The sequence below is a fragment of the Megascapheus bottae genome, chromosome 6 (genome assembly GCF_031878675.1).
Source record: "Megascapheus bottae isolate mThoBot1 chromosome 6, mThoBot2.hap1, whole genome shotgun sequence".
In the NCBI taxonomy this organism is placed as follows: domain Eukaryota; kingdom Metazoa; phylum Chordata; class Mammalia; order Rodentia; family Geomyidae; genus Megascapheus; species Megascapheus bottae.
The window spans coordinates 75026840-75047181 of NC_143514.1; the positions used below are offsets into that span (position 1 = coordinate 75026840).

Consider the following 20342-nt stretch of genomic DNA (forward strand, 5'->3'; position numbering starts at 1 on the left):
CTCCCTGTCCATGGAGGGGGGCCTGAGCACCAGCGCCCCCCTCCCCAAGCCCCTCACCTCCAGCCTGACCGGCCCCTCCCTGGAGCGCCCAGTCATAGCTTTCGGCAGGTGACCCTTGGCTTCTGAGATAACAAAGACAAGCAGCTGCAGTGGCTGGGCTCTTCCAGAAGCTTGTGTCCCTCTCTTTCAACACCCTCCTCCCCCCAGACCTCTCACACCAGAGTTGACTGTCCCTGCTTCCCATGCTAGCACTGGGGGCCAGCGTCAAGCCGGATTCAAACCAGCCGTTGGGTGTCCTTGGGCACACTGCTCTGCTGTCCCCAGTGGAGACACTGCCACCTCCACCATGCTGAGCCTAAGGCTGAGTTGTCTACATGGCCAGTGTCCATTGCGCTGGGCATCCCAGCCTGGCGAGGAGGCCTCTGGCTCTGCTACGATGTAGAAGAGGAAGGAGGGAGTTTCTGAGGCCTTGCCTGGACTCACAGTCACCCTGAGCCACTCCCCAGATCTCCACACCACAGAGAAATTGACTCAAGGTCCAAGCCATTCAGTCTAGGACCCAGGCCTCCTGCTTCTGGCCTGGACTGAGTGCTGCGAAGAATAACCCAGGGGAGGTTGGGGGTCCCCCAGAGAACACTCACCTGCTCTGCAGCACCCCTGGCTTCTCTCCTACCTCAGCTGCTGCTCCAAATGGAAGGGACTGTCCTGGCCAAGTCTCCGGCACCGCCTGGGTGTCAGTGTCCCTGATAGGCAGGTGCCAAACTTCCTGCAATGGAAACCCAGGAAGTGTGCTGGCTGAGAACACACGCCCTCTGTGTGCCAGCACTGAGGCCATGCTCCCCTCCTCCTTCCCTGCTCCCTGCCAGCCCAGCCCAGCCAGCGTTCTCCCCTTTCAGATGCCCCAGCAGGTAAAGGGCTAGACTTCTACCGAATTATGTAAGCCCAGACCCCGGGTGGCAGGAAGTGGGAGGGAGGATTGGAAGTCCAGGGCCATGGAGGCCATGTGCTGGGGAGTGTGGCACTTCTGTCACCAAGCTCTAGACAGTTGAGGCAGGAGTCAACGACCAAGAGGAAATAAGCCAGGCCAGTGCTGTATATCTGTGGGAAATGGAGCTGGGAAGGGTAGAGACATCAAGAAGTGACCATGGGTGGGTAGGTAGGGAGTTTGGCCTAGTGGTAGAGTGCTTACCTAGTATGCATGAAAACCCGGGTTCAATTCCTCGGTACCACATACATAGAAAAAGTCAGAAGTAGCCTGGTGGGGTGGCTGATGCCTGTAATCCTAGCTACTCAGGAAGCTGAGATGTAAGGATCGTGGTTCAAAGCCAACCCGAGCACTAAAGTCCATGAGATTCTTATCTCCAATTAATCACCAGAAAACCGGAAGTGGTGCTATGGCTCAAAGGGTAGGGTGGTAGCCTTGAGATAAAGAGCTCAGGGACAACTCCCAGGCCCAGAGTTCAAATGCCATGACCAACAAAAAGAAAAGGAAAGAAAAAGCCAGAAGTGATGCTGTGGCTCAAATAGTAGAGCTCTAGCCTTGAGAAACCCAAGGACAGTGCTCAGGCCCTGAGCCCAAGCCCAGGACTGACAAAAAAAAATAAAAGCCAGCCTCGGCAGGAATGTCCACTGGACTCCATCTCCAGAATAATCAGCAAAAAGCAGAGCTGAAGGCATACTTCATTCATGACTAAGCAAGCAAAGCCAAGCAAACACCGACCCTCAGCCCAGTCCCTGGGCACAGAAGTAGGAGGCCAGGGGCTCATAGCTGCAATCCTAATTACTTAGGAGACTAAGCTATGAGGATTGGTTCAAAGCCAGTCAGTCCATGAGACTGCTGTTATCTTAATTAAGTGCATGTATGTGCACACATACACACACACACACACACACACACACACACACACACACACACAGAGCCGCAGGTGGAACTGTGCCTCAAGTGGTAAAATGCTAAGCTTGAGCAAAAATAGTTCAGAGAACTCAGACTCTGAGTTCAAGTTCTAAGAGTGGCACAAAAACAAAAAAAGACCCTGAATTCAAATTCTGGTACCACACACACACAACAACAACAAAGCACAAAAATTTGCTCACAGTCATCCATTAGTGATGTAGCCCTTAGCGAGCTCCTCCCCCAGTCTGATTCCAGACCCCTGGCCCTTGCCAACCTAGAGAAGTTACTGCTCAAGAGCCATACTGGCAAGGCAGGGACTGTGCCGTGATGCATGCCTGTAATCTTAGCAGGCAGGAGGATGGAGAGTTCAAGCCCAGTCTGAGTTACATAACAGTCTCAAAACAATAACAAAAACTAGATTAGGGGGCACTGACCCAGCCATAGATCTGGCCACACCAAGCGCCCATTCCCAGGCCCCAAGTATGTCCTTAGTGCCCTAGCTGTGACAACATGCCTGCGTGTTAATACTCTCCTAGTTCCAGAGCCTAAGCCAGCCATGACCAGGCCTGCCTGTTCCCCATAGGCCCCAGAGTGAGGGCTGAAAAGGGGGGGCTACCAGGCCCTATGGTCAGAGCTTCTGTGCCCAAAGGGGAGACTCGGAACTTGCCCCAAACCCTCAGAACGTGCCCGGGGCTGAGCCCATTTCCCCTCATGCCCCATCCCAGGGGAGCCTCCACTCCCAATTCTATCTACCCCCTGTGATTCATTTTAGAGAAGTCTCATGACTTTCCTGGCAGGGCTGGCTCTGAATAGTGATCCTCAGATCTCAGCCTCCTGACTAGCTAGGATTACAGGTGTGAGCAACTGCCACCTGCCTTATTTTTGCTAATTAATTGGAGATGAATCTCGCAGATTCTAGCAAGCATCTTCCAATCCCCAAGGCGCCCATTCTTCCAGCACAAGGAAACCTTGCTGGGTCCTGACCACCAACCACCTGCCTGGCCCCTGTAGGCTCACTGCAGAGTTAATGGAACTCACATGTTTGTGAGAGCTCTGGAAAAGGCTGAGGGTTATGGCGTGTGGTAGGCAGGGGAGGGGTGGGGAGGAAGGTGGGGAGGCTGGATGCTATTCAGAAAGCCTTTCCATTAGGTGTTCCTGGCAAATGGTAGAAAGATGTCAGAAGAATGGCCCCCAATGTGCACCCTTTCCTAAAGGAATATAAGCTGGAGGTGTGGCTCAAGTGGTAGAATGCCTGCCTGGCAAACATGAGGCTCAGAGTTCAAATCCCAGTACAGCCAAAAAAAAAAAAGTTACTTTTTCTTTTTTTGCCAGTCCTGGGGCTTGAACTCAGGGCCTGAGTGCTGTCCTTTCTCAAGGCTGGAGCTCTACCACTTGAACTACAGCACCATTTAGAGGTTTTTCTGTGTATGTGATACCCAGGAATTGAACCCAGGTCTTTGTGCATGCTAGACAAGCACTCTACCACTAGGCCAAACTTCTGGCCCCTAATGTTCCTTTTCTTTAAAGGAGTTTCTTAGCATGAGATTTCATTCTGATTTTGACTTCTCAATCAACTTTCCAGCCAGACTCTCTCCCTAAACCTGATATCTTACCTAGGTGACAGCCTTATATCCTTATAAGGACATTCAGCCCCAAACTCAAATGTGGGCAAATTCCAAGCTTCTCCTGAAGACCCAGACTTACCTGCTTGTGTAGTCTTCACTGGAAGGGCAGAGCCTGGTGATTTCCTTATATAACACAATGTGGCAGAAACCATGGCTGACAAGTCTTGTGTGTTGCTGGCTCATGCCTGTAGCTCTAGCTACTTAGAAAACTGAGATCTGAGGATCAAGGTTCAAGGCCTGCCCAAGCAGGAATATCGGTGAGACTCTTATCTACAGTTAATCACAGAAAAAGCTGGAAGTGCGGGATACTGGTGGCTCACCTCTATAATCCTGGCTACTCAGGAGGCTGAGATCTGAGGATCACAGTTCAAAGCCAGACATGAAAGTCAGTGAGACACTTATCTCCAATTAACCACCAGAAAATTGGAAATGGTGCTGGGGCTCAAAATGGTGAAGCACTAACCTTTAGCTGAAGAGTTCAAGGATAGGACTCAGGCCCAGAATTCAAGCCTCAGGACTGGCAAAAGAAAAAGGCCAGGAGTTTGGCCGAGTAGAGTGGTAGAGTGTTTGCCTACCATGCCTGAAGACCCAAGTTCGATTCTTCAGTATCAAATACATAGAAAAACAACAACAACAACAACAACAGAAGTGGTATTGTGGCTCAACTGGTAGAACTCTAGCCTTGAGAAAGCCAAGGACAGTGCTCAGGTCTTGAGTACAAGGCCCAGGACTGGAAAAAAAAAAAAAAAGCAAAAAGTCAAAAGAGGAGGAATGGCTCATAACTCATGGGCCAAACCACCAGGCTTAAGCAAAAGAGCCAAACACCCATTCTAGCACATATAACAAAAGGAATGACCCAAAGATGGCTGCTTCCAGAATGATCCTGAGTCTTATCTTGCCTTCTCCCTTGACTGAGGGAAGCCAGCTTTCCCTGGCAAAAAGTTGAGGATGCTCCCCAGCCTTAGGGGACATCCAGTCCATGCTGAGCTCTAGTCTTCAAGGGTTGTTGAGGCAGGGGACACAGCTGAGCTGCACCTGGGCCCTTGACTCACCAAAAAAATGAGGCCTCTGGCTTTAAGGGGGTGGGTAGGTAGTGTTTGTTATACAGCTGCAGGTAACAAATACACTTTGTTTTTAGCCCTCTAACCCCATACACAGCTTTCTTAGCAGCCCAAGTTGTCCTGAGATGTCATGATGTTTTTATTCTTCTCCCTGGAGGGCAGCCTCTGGAGGCCCAGGGAGGGCCTGTGAATTACTCATCCTAGCAACCTTTGAGCCTGCCTGGTGCCTGGCCTCTGCAGAGATGGAAGGGTGTCTTACTGGCTGAATGATGCGAGAGGGCCATGAGGACACTGTCTTATCTCAGAAAAGGCAGTGAGGGATCTCAGGAGATGAGGGCAAGCTCGCCCCCCTGCCTCCTCCTCAAGTCAATAGCCAGTTGTAGCAGAGACCAGGGATGTTGGCCTCTATGGGTGCTGGGATTAACCCCAAGCATTAATCCCCATCAAGCATGCTATGCAAACGCTCTGTCATGGAGCCATGCCCTTTGCCTCCTACTTTTTGTAATTTTGTATCCACACTGGAGACTGAACTCAGGACTTAGGCATTGCCCCTTAGTTTTTTCATTCAAGGCTAGTGCTCTACCACTTGAGTCAAAGCTCCAGGTGTGTGTGTGTGTGTGTGATTAATTGGAAATAAGAATCTCAAGGAGGGCCAAGATGGGGCTTAGTGGAAGAGTGCTTGCCTTGCATGCATGAAGCCCTCCATTCCATTCCTCAGTATCACATAAACAGAAAAAGCCAAAAGTGGCGCTGTGGCTCAAGTGGTAGAGTGTTAGCTTTGAGCAAAAAAAAAAAAAAAAAAGCCAAGGGACAGTGCTCAGGTCCTGAGTTCAAAGCCAGGAGTGGCAAATAATAATAGTAATAATAATAATAAAAGCTGGGCACTGGTGGCTCATGCCTATAATCCTAGCTACTCAGGAGGCTGAGATCTAGGGATCACTCTTGAAAGCCACTCTGGGCAGAAAAGTACATGAGACTCTTTTTTTGGATGGGTCATGGGGCCTGAACTCTAGGCATGGGTGCTGTCTTGGAGCTCTTCAGCTCAAGGCTACAGCCCTACCCTTCAATCCACAGCCCCACTTCCCTTTTCCTAGTGATTAACTGGAGATAAGAGTCTCATGTTCTTTAGTGACCAGGCTGGCTTTGAACTGCAATCCTCGGATCTCAGACTCCTGAGTAGCTAGGATTATACGTGTGAGCCACTGCACCTGGCTAAAAAAGTACATGAGAGTCTTACCTCCAATTAAGGACCAAAAAACCAGAAGTAGGCTGGGAGTTTGGCCTAGTGGTAGAGTGCTTGCCTAGCATGCAGGAAGACCCAGGTTCAATTTCTCAGTACCACATACACAGAAAATAAGCTGGAAGTGGTGCTGTGGCTCAAGTGGTAGAGTGCTGGCCTTGAGGAAAAAGCCCAAGGGCAGGGCGCAGGCCCTCAGTTCATGCCCCAGGACTGGCAAAACAAACAAACACAAGTGGAGCTGTGACTCAAAGTGGTAGAGTGTTAGCCTTGAGTGAAAGAGTTCAGGGACAGCCCCATGATGAAAAAGGAAAGGAGAAGGAGGAGGAGAACAAGGACAAGGAGGAAAAAGGAGAAGAGAGAGAAGGAAGGGAGGAAGGGATAGAGGGTAATCCAGGGCCTAAGTAGCAAGTGTTAGTTCCGAGATTGAATGTATGTATAGAAAGGAGAGAAAACAGAAGTAAAAGATAAAAAGTGTTCTTCATGGGGCCGGGAGTTTGGCCTAGTGGTTAAAGTGCTTGCCTAGCATGCATTCCTCGGTACCACATACATAGAAAAAAGCCAGAAGTGGTGCTGAGGCTCAAGTGGTAGAGCTCTAGCCTTGAGAAAGTCCAAGGACAGTGCTCAGGCCCTGAGCTCAAGCCCAGGACTGGAAAAGAAAAAAAAAAAAAAAAAGTGTTCTTCATCCAGATCACACAATTCCAACTGGCCCATGCCCGCTGACTGGTTCCTAGCTGCCCAGTCCTTCACCCCATCATGGGGCCAGAACCCAGGGCCCCCTGGCGCTCTTCCATCAAGCAACCACCCCAGCCAGAATGATGTCATTTTTCTACTCTTGTTAGACAAAATAATTCCCACAGAAATCATTTGATAAGGAAGGAAAGAATCCTACCCCAGCTCCCATTTTGGTTTGGAAAACGATCGCTGTGCCCATAAAAAGGAAAGGACAGTGGAGTCCTGTCCCGAATGGGTCTCCTGCTGTGCCAGAGGCTGAGAGGCTGGAGAACCTTCCAGCAAAAATATTGGGCCCTGGTTGGAGCCCAGAGTCCTGTCTAGGGCTGTCTGGGGGTGGCCCTGTGCCTCCCCAGCCCAGCCCCTTCCTCCACACTGGGCAAGCTGCCTGCCTGCTGGTGCTTAGGCAGGGGTAGGGGTCCTTTGCTGGATCCGCCATGCTGGCAGGCTGCCCAGCCCAGAGCCCCAAGCCCCAAGCCCCAAACCCAACCCTGCCTCCCTCTGATCCATACCCTGTAAGTAGTCCTAGATGGTGTGGCTGGGTTGTTTGTTTGCTTTTGCTAAGACTGGGGCTTGAACTCAGGGCTTAAGCTTCTTCACTCAAGACTGGTGCTTTACCACTTGGATTTTTTTTTTTGCCAGTCTAAGGGCTCGAATTCAGGGCATAGGCGCTGTCCTGGAACCTCTCCGTGCTCAAGGCTAGCGCTCTACCATTTAAGTCACAGTGCTACTTCTGGCTTTTTCTGTTTGTATGGTACTGAGCAATCAAACCCAGGGCTTTGTGCACACTAGGCAGGCACTCTACCACTAAGACACATTCCAGCCCTCTACCAACTGGAATCTCATGGACTTTTCTATCTAGGCTGGCTTTGAAGTGTGATCCTCAGGTCTCAGCCTCCTGAGGCCTGTGGCATCACTGTCCCACTTCATGGTCTTTGTGGGAAGACAATGCCCCTCAGAGCCTGGAGTCCTCCTGGTGCCTTCTTCAGGCTGCACCTCCTTTCCATAGTCCATAACCGGCCCCAGGCCCAGCGTCACCCGTGCCCTCCACACTCTTCTGGGAAGATCCCCTGGGAAAGGAAGCATCAGTCCCTGCAACCAAACCTCTCAGGAGCAGGCTGGCTGCCTAGGCTGGGAGAACAGGTCCGTTAGGAAGCCCCAGGCTGCTTAGGATCTTCTAGAACCTTCCAGGAATGAACCTGCCTATTTCTCAGGAAGTTCCAGCCCTGTAAACATGGCTGGCCCCAAATTTTCAACTGAAAGTGGGAAGCAGGGAGCACGCAAAAGCTCAGAGCGGGGGACAGTAGCTTGTCTTGGGGCCACCTTCGTCTTGGCTCTGAATGGAGTGGAAGCGGGAAGAGTCTTCATGGCCTTCCACAAACCAGGGTCGGGAGCTGGGAACCAAAATCCCTGTCACCCTCCCTCCTGCTGTTCCTCAGCCACGGATGGGCTGGGACTGGGCACTTATCCCCTCACTACTCTATCCCTCCCTGTTCCAGCCCCCGTCTCTTTTCTGCAAGGAATATGGCCCCGGAAACCCGCCTGGGCCAGCCCTGAGGTACTTTCCCTTTCCATATCTGAGATTCTAAACACAGGATGAGAAAACCATTTTTATTATTCATGGACAGGGGTGTGTGGGGGAGAGGATAACAGTCTGAGGACAGGGTCACCCCCAACCCCTGTCCACCCTGACAAGAGGGACTAATACGGGGGACCTCCAGGATCTCTGTCCACTGAGGCCCCTCCCCTCCCCTGCCTCCACCCCTCAGCGCCCAATCCCATGTCCAGATGGGTTCTGCCCGGTTACTCCACCTCCAGGCAGCATTCTGAGGTGAAGGCCTGGCTGGTCAGCCTGTGAGGGCCTGTGCCGACTCCAGGGCCTCCCTCGGGACGTCAGGAAAGGCTGTCCTCTGGGACTGGGCTGTCTGGGTAATGGTAGTGGGAAATGGGGGCTGGTGTGTAGCAGCCCTAGCCAAGGGCCTCAGGGATGGAAAACCCTAGCAGAGAGAGGGAGAAAAGCAATGTGCAACACCATCTATTTTCCATTCTCCCTTTGGCATCAGGACCCCCATAAACTGAGGACTTCCTCCCATGCTGGCTTCTGAGGTACTGGAGTAGGTGGGGTACTGCTCCATATCCTCCCTCCCAGAGGACCTCAAGGCCCAGCTACCAAGAGGCAGGGAGGAGTCCAGACCCCTCTGCCTGACTCCCAGCTCTTTCTGAACTTGGATATGGAAAAATTTGGGTGTAGCCATGTGCCAGTGGCTCATGTTAGTAATCAACCTACTCAAGAGGCTGAGCTGTGGGGATCACAGTTCAAAACCAGCCCAGGCAAGAAAATCTCTGAGACTCCATCTCCAGTTCACCACTAGAAAAACCAGAAGTGGAGCTGTAGCTCAAGGTGGTAGAGCAAAAGAGCTCCGAGATGTAGCACCCAGGCCCTCATTTCAAGACCTAGAGCCAACAAAAGGAAAAGAAAACAAGAAAAAGAAAAACAGAGACACGGAGAGAAAAATGGATTTGGGTGCTGGGGAAAACGGAGGGAAGGCATACCCACCTGTACCTGGCAGAGGTCCAGCATGGTACGGGCGCCCAGCAGGCACCAGAGCTCGCCCAGCAGAGAGACAAGGATGCCCAGGAGGTCCAGCCAGCGGCCCACAGTCAGCAGCAGCACGAAGAGGCCGCTCATGCGCACAAGCACCGTCTGGATCTGGCTCTGCAGGGTGACGCGCTGATGCCGCTGCTCCTCTACAAGACAGGCCGCACCTGTCACCACCGCCGCCGCTGCCCGCATACCCAGGCCTGGCTGGGCCAGCCTGGACCTCTCAGCTGCCCAACCTGCTTCCAGTCTTCCTCCCTGCCCTCCTCCACCCCCAGTTCCTCTCCGAGCGGCACAAGGAGCCCAGTCTTGCCTCCCAGGCTTCACTCTGCTGGGTGAGAACGGAGTCCTGATGCCGCTGGCTGGACAAACCCTTGACTGACACCCTGGCTGATTCACCAAAGCTTAGTGGAAGTCCCACGCTCCTACTGCCACACCCAGGCTCCAGCCACCTTCCTGTCTCCTAAAAGACTCTCATGGGTCCTGGCTTCTATTGTTTTATTTTGAGTATGTGTAGTCCTCCCCCACCCCCAAGTCCTCAGGCTTGAACTCAGAGCCTGGGCATTGCCTTGATTTGTTTTTGTTTTTTCTCAAGGCTAGTACTTTAGCTTTTGGGTGGTTAGTTAGAGATAGGTGTCTTACCAATTTTCCTGTCTAGGCTAGCCTCAAATACTGATCCTCTGATCCTAGCCTCCCTGAGTAGGTAGGATTACAGATGTGACGCACACCCCACTTTTTTTTTTATTTCTTTGTGCATAGATCTCTCCACCTTTACCTTGACTGGCCTCAAACACAAGATTTTACTTGCTTCCAATTCTTGAGTGCTGGGATTACAGGTAGGTACTACTTCGCTCACCACGCTTCTGTTCCTGACATCATAATCCAGGCTCTGCTGATCAGCTAATGAGACCTTTTAGCCACATCAACTGGATGAAGTTGTTCCTCTGCTTATAACCCTCCCAGGACTGTTAAGTCTAGGGTAAAACCCCAAATTCTCTCTACATTGACATGTAAGGTCTTGCTTGATTTGCCCTAAGCCCATCGCTATGTCTGACTCATTCCCTGCTTCTTACTACTCTACCTTTTTGCTCACTGGACAGATGAAGCTTATTCCCAGTGCAGGGCCTTTGTACTTGATGTACTTTCTGCCTGGTCTCGCTGCTTCCACCCCATCCTCACCGCATCCAGGTGGCTCTTCTTAGGAGCCACATCTGACCAGATCCCTCTCCCTGCTTGGGAGTCTGCAGTGGTTTCTCATCATACTGCCTGGCCTGGATGACCAAAGGGGTCTTTAAGCTCGTGGTCAGATCTTCCTGCATGCCTCCACTCCATGCTTTTTGAATGTGTTGGTGTGTATAGTACACGGGCAACTCCAGCTGCATGTTAAACCCTGTTCTAGAATGCTCCACGAGAGTGTGTCTGCCCTTGGACCAGGATGGCAGGGCTGGGGACCCAATCTGGGCCAAAGAGTGTGCTGTGACCACCAGTCGGGAGGATGCAGCCTGCTGGCCCTCACCCTGCATGTAGATGACCAGCAGTGCATAGCAGATGGTGAGTGGTGTCCAGAAACGCACAGCCTCTGAGGTGCTCAGGAAGTCTCGGTTGATGAGGGCCACGGCTGCCATATCACCCACAGCAAAAGCCACGGCCAGAGAGCGGCCCAGCAGCTGGGGGAGGCGGTGAGCGCCGGCCAGCAGGCCCAGGCAGACCCCGCAGTAGTGCTGGCTGCTGTGCAGTTCGTAGAGGCAGAAGACATGGCGGCGGAGGCGCTGGGCACCGGAGCCTAGCAGTGCTGCCAGGCCGAGGCTCAGCAGCAGGTTCAGTGTGCGGTGAGGGGCATCCTCCTGCAGGAAGCTCAGCCCGCAGCTCAGCCCGCAGCCCAGGGAGAACTGACACAGCAGGTACAGCTTCAGATGTTCTGTGTCCCCAGGACCCTGTGGGAGAGGGGGTCACGGGGGGCTGTCAAGTCACACAGGCTTCACTGCAGGAGGCTGGGGGCAGAGAGGACCTGCAGAGCCTTCCAAAGAAGGGGAGCCCTGGCTTTGGGAGTGGGCCCTAGAGGGAGGGTTTCCTCTCTCCCATCTGACTGCTGGAAAGGGATCAGGAAGACGACTTCAAACCCAAGCTGCATGTGGTGGGTATACCTGCAATCCCAGCACTCAGGACAAAGGATCATGAGGTTGAGGCCAGCCTGGGTTATGTATCAGGTACCTGTCTTGCCAAGCACCAATGGCTTACACCTGTAGTCCTACCTACTCAGGAGGGTTACAATTCAAAGTCAACCCAGGGCAGAAAGATCTGAGATTCTTCCCTCCATTAAAATACACACACAGGGACCAGGAGTTTGGCCTAGCGGTAGACTGCTTGCCTAGCATTCACAAAGACCGAGGTTCGATTCAGTACCACATATGTAGAAAAAAGCCAGAAGTGGTGCTAGGTTATCCTGAGAAAGCCCAAGGACAGTGCTCAGGCCCTCGGTTCAAGCCCAGAACTGGCAGACATGCAAACACACACATGCCAGAAGTGGAGCTGTGGCTCAAGTGGTAGCGCACTAGCCTTGAGCACAAAAGCCCAGGCCCCAGGACCAAAGCAAAAAAAAAAGTCTGTCTCAAAAATTTAACAAAACTTCCGAGACTCCATCCTTGCTGGCTGTTGACTCTGGACTCCCTCTTTGGTTTCCTTACTGGAACAAAGGATGACTTCAAGCCCTTTGCTTCTTGGTGAGGAGTGAGTGTGTACTGAAGCTTGCATTTAAGGCCTCCTGTTCTCATTTTCACTTAAGGCTGGAGGTCTACTACTTGAGCCACAGCTGCTCCACTTCTGGCTTTGGCAGTTACTGGAGATGAGTTTCACAGACTTTCCTGCTGGGCCTGGCTTTGCACCTCCTGCCTCAGATCTCGGCCTCCTGAGTAGCTAGGATTACAGGCGGGAGCCACCACTCAATCCCCAGTCGCGCTGTGGGCATGAGTGAATGGTGTGACCCAAGTACTGAGCCTGGCTGCGGGAAGCTGGGTATAGAGCCAGCTTTGGCTCCAGCAGGGCGACCCAGCCCAGTGGGCTCCCGGGGTCTCACCTTATTGAGGGACAGCAGCGTGGACACAGCCCGGAGGGAGAACTCCAGCGCCACGAGGGCGGCCACGCGGGCCCCCACCAGGGTCAGGATCAGGGCCAGCCCGGCCAGGTGCACAGGCTCCAGCCAGGCCCACTGCGCCCGCAGGCGCTCCTTCTCCGCCTGCCGCTGGGGGGCACTGTGGGGAGGGGCGCCGTGGGGTGCAGGCTCCAGCAGCCCACCCCGGCCCGGCCACCCGCCAGAGGAGGGGCGGCCCCGCACTCACTTGGCACAGCCCACGAAGAAGTGCACTTTCAAGAGGCTGCTCAGAACCGAGACTCCAAACGCTCCCACCAGGCCTGTGACGGGGGCGGGCAGGGCAGGAGGTGGGGCGGGGGGGGGGGGGGGAGTCAGGGGCGCGGGGGGGAGGGGCGCGGGAGGGGTCAGGGGCGCGGGGGGGGGAGAGGGGGAAGCAGGGGCGCGGGGCGGGGGGCGGGGGGGCAGGAGCGCGGGGGGGGGGAAGGGGCGGGGGACGGGGGGCAGGGGCGCGGGGGTAGGGCAGGGGCGGGGGGCGGGGGGGCAGGAGCGCGGGGGTGGGAAGGGGCGCGGGGGGAGCAGGGGCGCGGGGGGAGCAGGGGCGCGGGGGGGAGCAGAGGCGGGGGGCGGGGGGGCAGGGACGCGGGGGTAGGGCAGGGGCGCGGGGCGGGGGGCAGGAGCGCGGGGGGGAAGGGGCGCGGGGGGGGGAGAGGGGGAAGCAGGGGCGCGGGGCGGGGGGCGGGGGGGCAGGAGCGCGGGGGGGAAGGGGCGCGGGGGGGGCAGGGGCGCGGGGGGGCAGGGGCGCGGGGGGGAGCAGAGGCGGGGGGCGGGGGGGCAGGGACGCGGGGGTAGGGCAGGGGCGCGGGGCGGGGGGCGGGGGGGCAGGAGCGCGGGGGGGAAGGGGCGCGGGGGGAGCAGGGGCGCGGGGGGAGCAGGGGCGCGGGGGGGGGGGGAGCAGGGGCGCGGGGCAAGCGCAGGTTAGCTCAGAACCACGTGGGTGGGTGGGTGGCTGGAGGCCGCGGGGGCGGGGCCTGCAGCCAGCCACGCCCACCCGGCAGGGGCGGGGCGGGGAATGGAGGTGGGGGCGCTCACCTTGCAGGAAGCCGTCGAGGAGATTGGAACCCCACTCCAGGGATGGGAGGCCGGGGAGCCATGAAGAGAGGGACGGCAGGGAGAACATGGCCACGGGGACCCAGCCCAGCCACCAGTTAGTTCTGCCCGGGACAAGATCTAGTGATGTCACTGGGCAAAGGTAGGGGGCAGGACAGGGGGAGGAGCCAGCAGAGGTCAAAGGCCAAGCGTGGGGGGGAGCCAGGGGCCTTAATCCTTGCCAGCTGCGGGAAGGCGAGGCCGAGGCTGGGACCCGGAGCCCAGGCTGTCCGCCTGCCCCGTCCAGTGTGGGCGGCGGGCACAGCAGAGTCCTGGAACCTTGTCCTACTCAAGTGTGGCGTCCTCTTCCTTCCCCTCCTTTCCGGAGCCCATCTCCACCCGTCCTGCGCATGCAGCCCGGTGTGGGTCTGCCCTCCGCAGTGAAGTCACAGGAAGGGTCTCCCGAGCCCAACACCGGGCTGTCCCGGGGGCTCCTGCAACCTGAGGCCAGGCTCTGCTCTCCCCACGTGAGGCCTGGGCTCAGGCTCTGCCACGCTGCACCCTGGGCTCAGTCAGCCTGACGGGAGGCTCTACCCTCAGCCCAAGGCCTGGGGTCTCCACTGCCCTGTGCCAGGCGCTGCTGCTTGGGGGGCTGAGGTCACTGCAGGGGCGCTGGGACCTCCACGCTTCCATTCCTCCTCCTCCCGCTAGGTGGCAGGCCTCACCTGGCCAGGCGCGGTGGGCCTAGCTGTGGAAACCTTTCCAGTCTGCCCTCCACTGTCCTTCCAGAGCTGGAGGGGAAGGGGGGGAGGCTTCAGGAGAGGAGCAGGTAAATACAGAAGAGGCAGGGTAAGTAAAGTAAAAAAAATAATAAAAACTTTATTGGTTTAGGAGTGTACACGGGGGCTGTTTCTCGAGGGCAGCTCCTCACCCTTGGGGTGAGTTGGCCTTGTCCTGTTAGGGAGTTGGTAGCTCAGGGAAGTGGTGCTGTGATTCAAATGGTAGAGAAATAGCCTTAAGCTTAAGAGCTCAGGGACAGCACCCAGGCCTAGAGTTCAAGCCCTACAACCTACCAAAAACAAAACAAAAAAAAACCCCACACACAAACTCAGGTTTTCTGAACTAGCTCATGGTAGATTGTGGCTGCGATGTGAAGCCAGGTCTGCCGCTGCCTACCAGACTTCCCGCTCTGGATCAGCCAGTAGGTCCTCAATAAAAGAAACCCTAGGTAGTGTCTGAGGTGAACGGTGTCCTCCCAAATTCAGTGCTGAAGCCCAGTCCTGCCCCAGTAGAGATAGGAAATGACCTCTGCGAATTAACATGAGGTCCTTGGTACAACATGGCTGTTAAGCTTTTTATTTTTCAGGCACTGGAGTGTGACCTAGTGGTAGAGTGCGTGTATGTATGTATCACCATACACAGAAAAAGCTGGAAGTGGTGCTGTGGCCCAAGTGGTAGAGTGCTAGCCTTGAGAAAGTCCAAGGACAGTGCCTAGGCTCCAAGTTCAAGCCCCAGGACTGGGGAAAAAAAAGTACTTTTGGGGCGGGCAGTTTGGCCTAGTGGTAGAGTGCTTGCCTAGCATGCATAAAGACCCAAGTTCAGTTCCTCAGTCCCACATACATAGAAAAAAGCCAGAAATGATGCTGTGGCTCAATTGGTAGAGCTCTATCCTTGAGAAAGCCCAAAGACAGTGCCCAGGCCCTGAGTTCAAGGCCTAGGACTGGCCAAAAAAAATGGAAAATAAACCCTATCCAATCCTATCCAACCCTTTGTTCTCAGACGTCCAACCTCCTGAATGCGAGAGCGGTTTCTTTAGTTTGAGTCTCGTCCATGGTTCCAATCAGGGCAGCCATGGCAAACCCATTGCTTCATGGGTCATCCTTGGGGCTCCTCAAATGGACAGCAACCCCTAAGGGTCACCCAGCCCCATGGTGCTGGCATAGTAATGCCCTTGTCAAGAGCACAGGTCCTGCCACGTGAAAGCTATGTCATGCTAAGCCTCAGCTTCTTTGTGGCCAAAGGGGGTTCTGCCATCCCACTGGAGCCGATGCAGCCATCAGCTCATGATGATGTTCCTGCCACCGCCATTACGATGACAGCAAGCAAGATGCTGGGTATCAGGGACCCAGGGCAGAGAAGGAAGTTGAAGGCTCAGAGTGGAGGCTGGGATTGTGTGTACTCTCAGTCCTACTGGAGCAGGCCATGTCCTCTGTCCCAAGTGCCAGACTGTGTCAGGAAGTAGGGGCCTGGCCTGTGTCAGGCCTAGGTGCTTTGGCGTTAGGTCCGCCTGGCCAGTTTCCGAAGTTCATCCCAGAAAAGCATACTGAGGATGGTATGGGGTCCCAGGCGCAGATAGGCAGGAGCCAGACCCTTGTAGAGCGCCAGGGGTCCCTCCTGCCGACAGGTCTTCACCAAGCAGTCAGCAAGGCCCTTGTACAGCTCACCCTGGGAACATACAGGGACCACGGTCATTTCAAGGGCTGCAATTACATGCACACATGCACGCACGCACACATGCACACATGTGCGCTCGCACACACAGAAATATTCATGTCAGATACTTGGGCCAGGTGCTGTGTCTCATGCCTATAATCCTAGCTACTCAGGAAGCTGAGATCTAAGGATCCAGGTTCACAGTCAGCCGGGGCAGGAAAGTTTGTGAGATTCTTATCTCCAGTTAAGCACCAAAAAAGCCAGAAGTGGAGCTGTGGCTACAGTGGTGGAGCTGTGGCTTCAGTTGTAGAGCACTAACTTGGAGCAAGTAAGCTCAGGGACAGCACCCAAGGCCCTGAAGTCAAGCCTAAGTACTGGCAAGAAAAAAAGCAAGCAAGCAGGCAAGCAAGCAAGCAAGCTTGGTACAAGCTGCACAAGCCAGGCGTGGTGGCTCACACCTGTAATCCTAGCTACCCAGGAGGCTGAGATCGGAGGATCCAGGTTCAAAGCCACCCCAGGTACAAAAGGACCTAAGACTCTTGGCTCTAATTAACCTCTAGAAAATGGGAAGTGGGGCTTGGCTCAAAGGCAGGGCAATAGCCTTGAGCTATTGAAGAGTTCACAGATAACACCCAACCCCAGGGATAGGGCAGTAGCCTTGAGCTGAAGAGCTCAGGGACAACGCCCAGGCCCAGAGTTCAAGACCCATGACCCACACACACACAAAAAGCTTGGCACCGATGCCTGGGACACAGGGCTCCAGTCGCCCTCAGTGAGATGGCTGCCTCCTGGATATGGGTCCTTGTGCCTCAGGGGAGGTGCTTGGGTAGGAGGCCCCGGCTCTCCAGTCCCTCTCCATCACACCCCTGCTCACCCGGCCTGCTCCATCCACGGGCTGGTTGTACAGTCGTGTGCTGACCACGTCAAAGGGGGTCATGACAGCCACCACTGCCACGCTGCTGATCATGCCTGCACCTAGGGCCACCAGCCAGCTGTCCTCCAGGAACCACTGCAGGGGTGACAAAGCCTGCTGACTCCCATGCCCTGTACCCACCCAGGAGGTTACCTCCCAACACAGGAAAGGGCTGATGTGGGTAGCAGACACGATCCCCTTACCGTTCCCACCCCTACCCTGCTGCCCCAAGATTCTCCACAGCTTCACGCTTGCTGTGCCCCAGAGCCCGGCCACAGCTTTGTTAGTTGAAGGGCTCCCATTTGTCAGCTCCCCTGGACTTCCCTGAGTAAGAGGCAGGTGACCAGCTCCCCTGTGGGTGGCTGACCAGGGACCCTGGCCCCTTACCTGTTGCTCCTGTACCCAGGCCTTGGCAGAGGTGAAGGTTGCCAGCTGAGCAGCCGAACCCACCATGACTCGGGGCACGGCCCCACCCACACCTCGCCACAATCCTATCAGGCCCTGCTGTCGCCAGATGGTCTCCAAGGCCCCCAGGACACTCTGTTGGGAGGGCAGGACACAGCTCACTTGCCAGCCCCAGCCCAGCCTGGGGTCCACCCCCCCCAACAACTCCCCACGACAACCCCTAGGCTCACCTGGTGCTGGTGCTGGTGTCCCACGACCACAGTGGCCAGGGACTGGGCCTGTAGCTGTGTCTTGACCTGGGAGAGCAGAAGGGGTGGAGTGGTGTGTGTGTGAGTGAGTGTGTGTGGCTGTGTGGATATGTGTAGGTGCAGCCCAAACCCAGAAGCCCCAGCCCCACACCTGCAGTTCCAGGGCAGTGAGACCCTGGGGCTACCCTGGGACTTGGGGCAAAAGTTCCTCAACCAGCTCTGAGTCTCTGGCTGTCACTCCTGGAGTAAGGACTGAGCCAGGAGAGGATTGTAATGTGCCCCGCCCCCTAACGGGACCAGGACGCCTTAGAAGAAACTTTCCTTTTTTATTCCTATTTCCTTTCCTTTCCTATTTTATTTTTATTTTTTTGTCCTTAAGTTTTTTTCTTTTTTTATTTTTACTGTGGGGCTTGTGCTTTTTCGCTTAAGGCTAGCTCTCTACCACTTTGAGCCACAGTACCACTTCCGGTTTTCTGTTGGTTAACTGAAGGCAAGAGTCTCAGGGGCTGGCTTTGAACCTCAATCCTCAGATCTCAGCCTCATGAGAAGATAGAATTACAGGAATGAGCCACTAGCACTGGGCCTCAACTTTGCTTTTTTTTTTTTTGCCAGTCCTGGACTTGAGCTCAGGGCCTCAGCACTATCCTTGGACTTTCTCAAGGCTAGAGCTCTACCACTTGAGCCCCAGCCTCACTTCTGGCTTTTTTCTATGTATGTGGTACTGAGGAATCGAACCTGGGTCTTTGTGCATGCTAGGCGAGTACCCTACCACTAGGCCAAACTCCCGGCCCCTCAGCTTTGCTTTTTGTGCTGATACCAGGGCTCAGACCCAGGACCTCAATCTCCCACTTGGATTTTCCCCTACCACTTAAACCACGGCTCCACTTCCAGCCTTTTGGTGGTCCGTTGGAGATAAGAGTCTCACAGACTGTCTTTTTCTCCAACCTCAGATCTCAGCCTGAAGAGCTAGGATTACAGGCATGAACCTCAGAGCCCAGCTCAGAAGCTGCTACTTCTCCTCTTCGTCTTCCTCTTCATTATCATCATCCTTGTCCTCATTGTCCTGGGGCTTGATCTCAGGGTCTGGGCACTGTCCTTGAACAGTTTTTGCTCAAGGATAGTGCTCTGCCATTTGAACCACAGCACCACTTCCAGCCTTTACTGTATATGTGCTGCAGAGGGATCGAACCCAGAGCTTTGTGCATGCTTGGCAAGCACTCTACCACTATGCCAAACTCCTGGCCCGAGGCTTTTTCTTCTTGACATACACTGGACCACAAAGAAGGAAGAAAATTTCAGTCCAAGATGTGAACCAAGGGGCTGGGAGTTTGGCCTAGTGGTAGAGTGCTTGCCTAGCATGCACGAAGACCCGGGTTCGATTCCTCGGTACCACGTACATAGAAAAAGTCAGAAGTGGTGCTGAGGCTCAAGTGGTAGAGCTCTAACCTTGAGAAAGTCCAAGGACAGTGCTTAGGCCCTGAGCTCAAGCCCAGGACTGGCCAAAAAAAAAAAAAAAAAAAGATGTGAACCAAGCGAGGCTTGGTGGCTCACCCCTGTAATCCTAGCTACTCAGGCAGCTGAGCTCCGAGGATCAAGATTCAAAGCCATCCCGGGCACTAAAGATCCTGAGACTTTTTTTTTTTTTTTTTTTTTTGCCAGTCCTGGGCTTGAGCTCAGGGCCTGAGCACTGTTCTTGGACTTTCTCAAGGCTAGAGCTCTACCACTTGAGCCTCAGCACCACTTCTGGCTTTTTTCTATGTATGTGGTACCGAGGAATCGAACCCGGGTCTTCATGCATGCTAGGCAAGCACTTTAACCACTAGGCCAAACTCCCGGCCCAAGATCCTGAGACTTTTTATCACGGATTAACAACTAGAAAAGCAGAAGTGGCACTGTGGCTCAAGGGGTAGGGCAATAGCCTTGAGCTGAAGAGCTCAGGGACAGTACCCAGGCCCAGAGTTCAAGTCACCAATTGACAAAAAAAAAGAAAAATAGATTTGAACCAGCCAGCTTCTGTCCTTTCCCCTGGCTAGGACCAAAAGGTAAGGACCCAGAGGATCCAGGATGAAGGAAAGGCCCCAGTCCCCTGGGCCAAGGGCAGATTCCAGGCCTGGGCCAGAGATTTCCCAGGAAGTAGCCCCACCCTGCCCCACCCCGTCCAGGGTCCTGGAGCCCTCAGTCGTTGCAGTGTCTGTGGAGCATGGCAGGGAATGGAGACAAGGCACTCACCAGGTAAGCAGGACTACCCACGAAGGCTCCCAAGGCCCCAGCCACCGCGCCGGCCACCACGGTACCACCTGGCTGCTGAGCAAGGCCAGCCTGGCATGCTAGGCTATAGCAGTAAAAGCGGACGCCATTCATGAGGCCCTGGTAGAGAAGGCCAGCAGCCAGTCCCTTCTGCAGGCCCCGCAGCCCATCAGCCCGGGCCACAGCCACCACCGAGGCCACAAAACCCCGGTAGAGCCGTGGGTAGGTGCCCTGGGCCTGCAGCTCCCCCTGCAGCTGCAGCCGCGTCTTTACCACCTCCAGTGGGTTGGTGAACACGCAGGCCAGGCAGCAGGCTGAGGCACCCAGCACCAGGTCCACAGCCGGAGGCACAGTTTCCACGGAGTCCGTGCCAGGAGCCAGGGCCTCTGCACGGGCCATAGGATGGCCGTGGTTCTGCTGCCTGTACCTCCACAGGACCACAGGGATAGAGGCTGCGGGGACCAAGAGTCATGTAGAAAGGACAGGGGTCCAGATCAGATTGGCCCTGCCTCGTGTATGTTGGAAATCCACCTGCTTGGGCTCTGGTCAGCTCTGTCTGTTGGAGTGTGGACACGCCTCCTCCACCTCTGACCAATCCCAGCTGCTTCTGGCCTGGGCGGGCCTGGACCCTGGGATCTGGGGCAAAGTTCATTGGGGAATGGAAGAAGATGGGGGTGGGGAGAAGGTGCGAATCAGCTGCTTGGGTTTCTTCTTTAGTCTTTTCTCCTTTTAGGCCTTGTCCTGCTCCAGCCCAGAGCCCTGGGGCTGAGGTAA

General features: G+C 55.0%; 2 protein-coding genes across 4 annotated transcripts; both read right to left on the minus strand.

Annotated features, from left to right (window-relative positions):
- Positions 1 to 8164: 8164 nt before the first annotated feature.
- On the minus strand, positions 8165 to 13452 carry Tmem82 (transmembrane protein 82). 3 transcript variants are annotated; one of them, XM_090333901.1, is made up of 6 exons: positions 13326 to 13452; positions 12484 to 12556; positions 12222 to 12396; positions 10665 to 11082; positions 9113 to 9297; positions 8165 to 8546 (listed from the first exon to the last, which is right to left on the minus strand). In XM_090333901.1, exons 1-6 carry the CDS (start codon positions 13411 to 13413, stop codon positions 8397 to 8399), a joined length of 1089 nt encoding a protein of 362 aa, XP_090190027.1. In that variant the 5' UTR covers positions 13414 to 13452; the 3' UTR covers positions 8165 to 8396. The 3 variants fall into 3 exon arrangements, with proteins under 3 accessions (XP_090190027.1, XP_090190028.1, XP_090190026.1); XM_090333902.1 differs by having other exon boundaries at positions 8165 to 8474; positions 9107 to 9297; XM_090333900.1 differs by having other exon boundaries at positions 9107 to 9297.
- Positions 13453 to 14176: 724 nt separating this feature from the next.
- Slc25a34 (solute carrier family 25 member 34) lies at positions 14177 to 20047 on the minus strand. The gene is made up of 5 exons (XM_090333903.1): positions 19551 to 20047; positions 17304 to 17369; positions 17056 to 17208; positions 16630 to 16764; positions 14177 to 15767 (listed from the first exon to the last, which is right to left on the minus strand). Exons 1-5 carry the CDS (start codon positions 19965 to 19967, stop codon positions 15600 to 15602), a joined length of 939 nt encoding a protein of 312 aa, XP_090190029.1. The 5' UTR covers positions 19968 to 20047; the 3' UTR covers positions 14177 to 15599.
- Positions 20048 to 20342: the final 295 nt, after the last annotated feature.

Bases quoted from the DNA above. Each gene is read 5' to 3' on its own strand.
- Slc25a34 (XM_090333903.1), bottom strand. From the start codon at position 19,967: ATGGCCCGTGCAGAGGCCCTGGCTCCTGGCACGGACTCCGTGGAAACT. The intron at 17,370-19,550 runs GTGAGTGCCTTG...CTGCTCTCCCAG, and splicing joins TGGGTAGTCCTGCTTACCTG to GTCAAGACACAGCTACAGGC. The intron at 17,209-17,303 runs GTGAGCCTAGGG...CCCTCCCAACAG, and splicing joins GACACCAGCACCAGCACCAG to AGTGTCCTGGGGGCCTTGGA.
- Tmem82 (XM_090333900.1), bottom strand. From the start codon at position 13,413: ATGTTCTCCCTGCCGTCCCTCTCTTCATGGCTCCCCGGCCTCCCATCC. The intron at 12,397-12,483 runs GTGAGTGCGGGG...CCCTCCCCACAG, and splicing joins TTCTTCGTGGGCTGTGCCAA to TGCCCCCCAGCGGCAGGCGG. The intron at 11,083-12,221 runs GTGAGACCCCGG...CCTCTCCCACAG, and splicing joins CGCTGCTGTCCCTCAATAAG to GGTCCTGGGGACACAGAACA.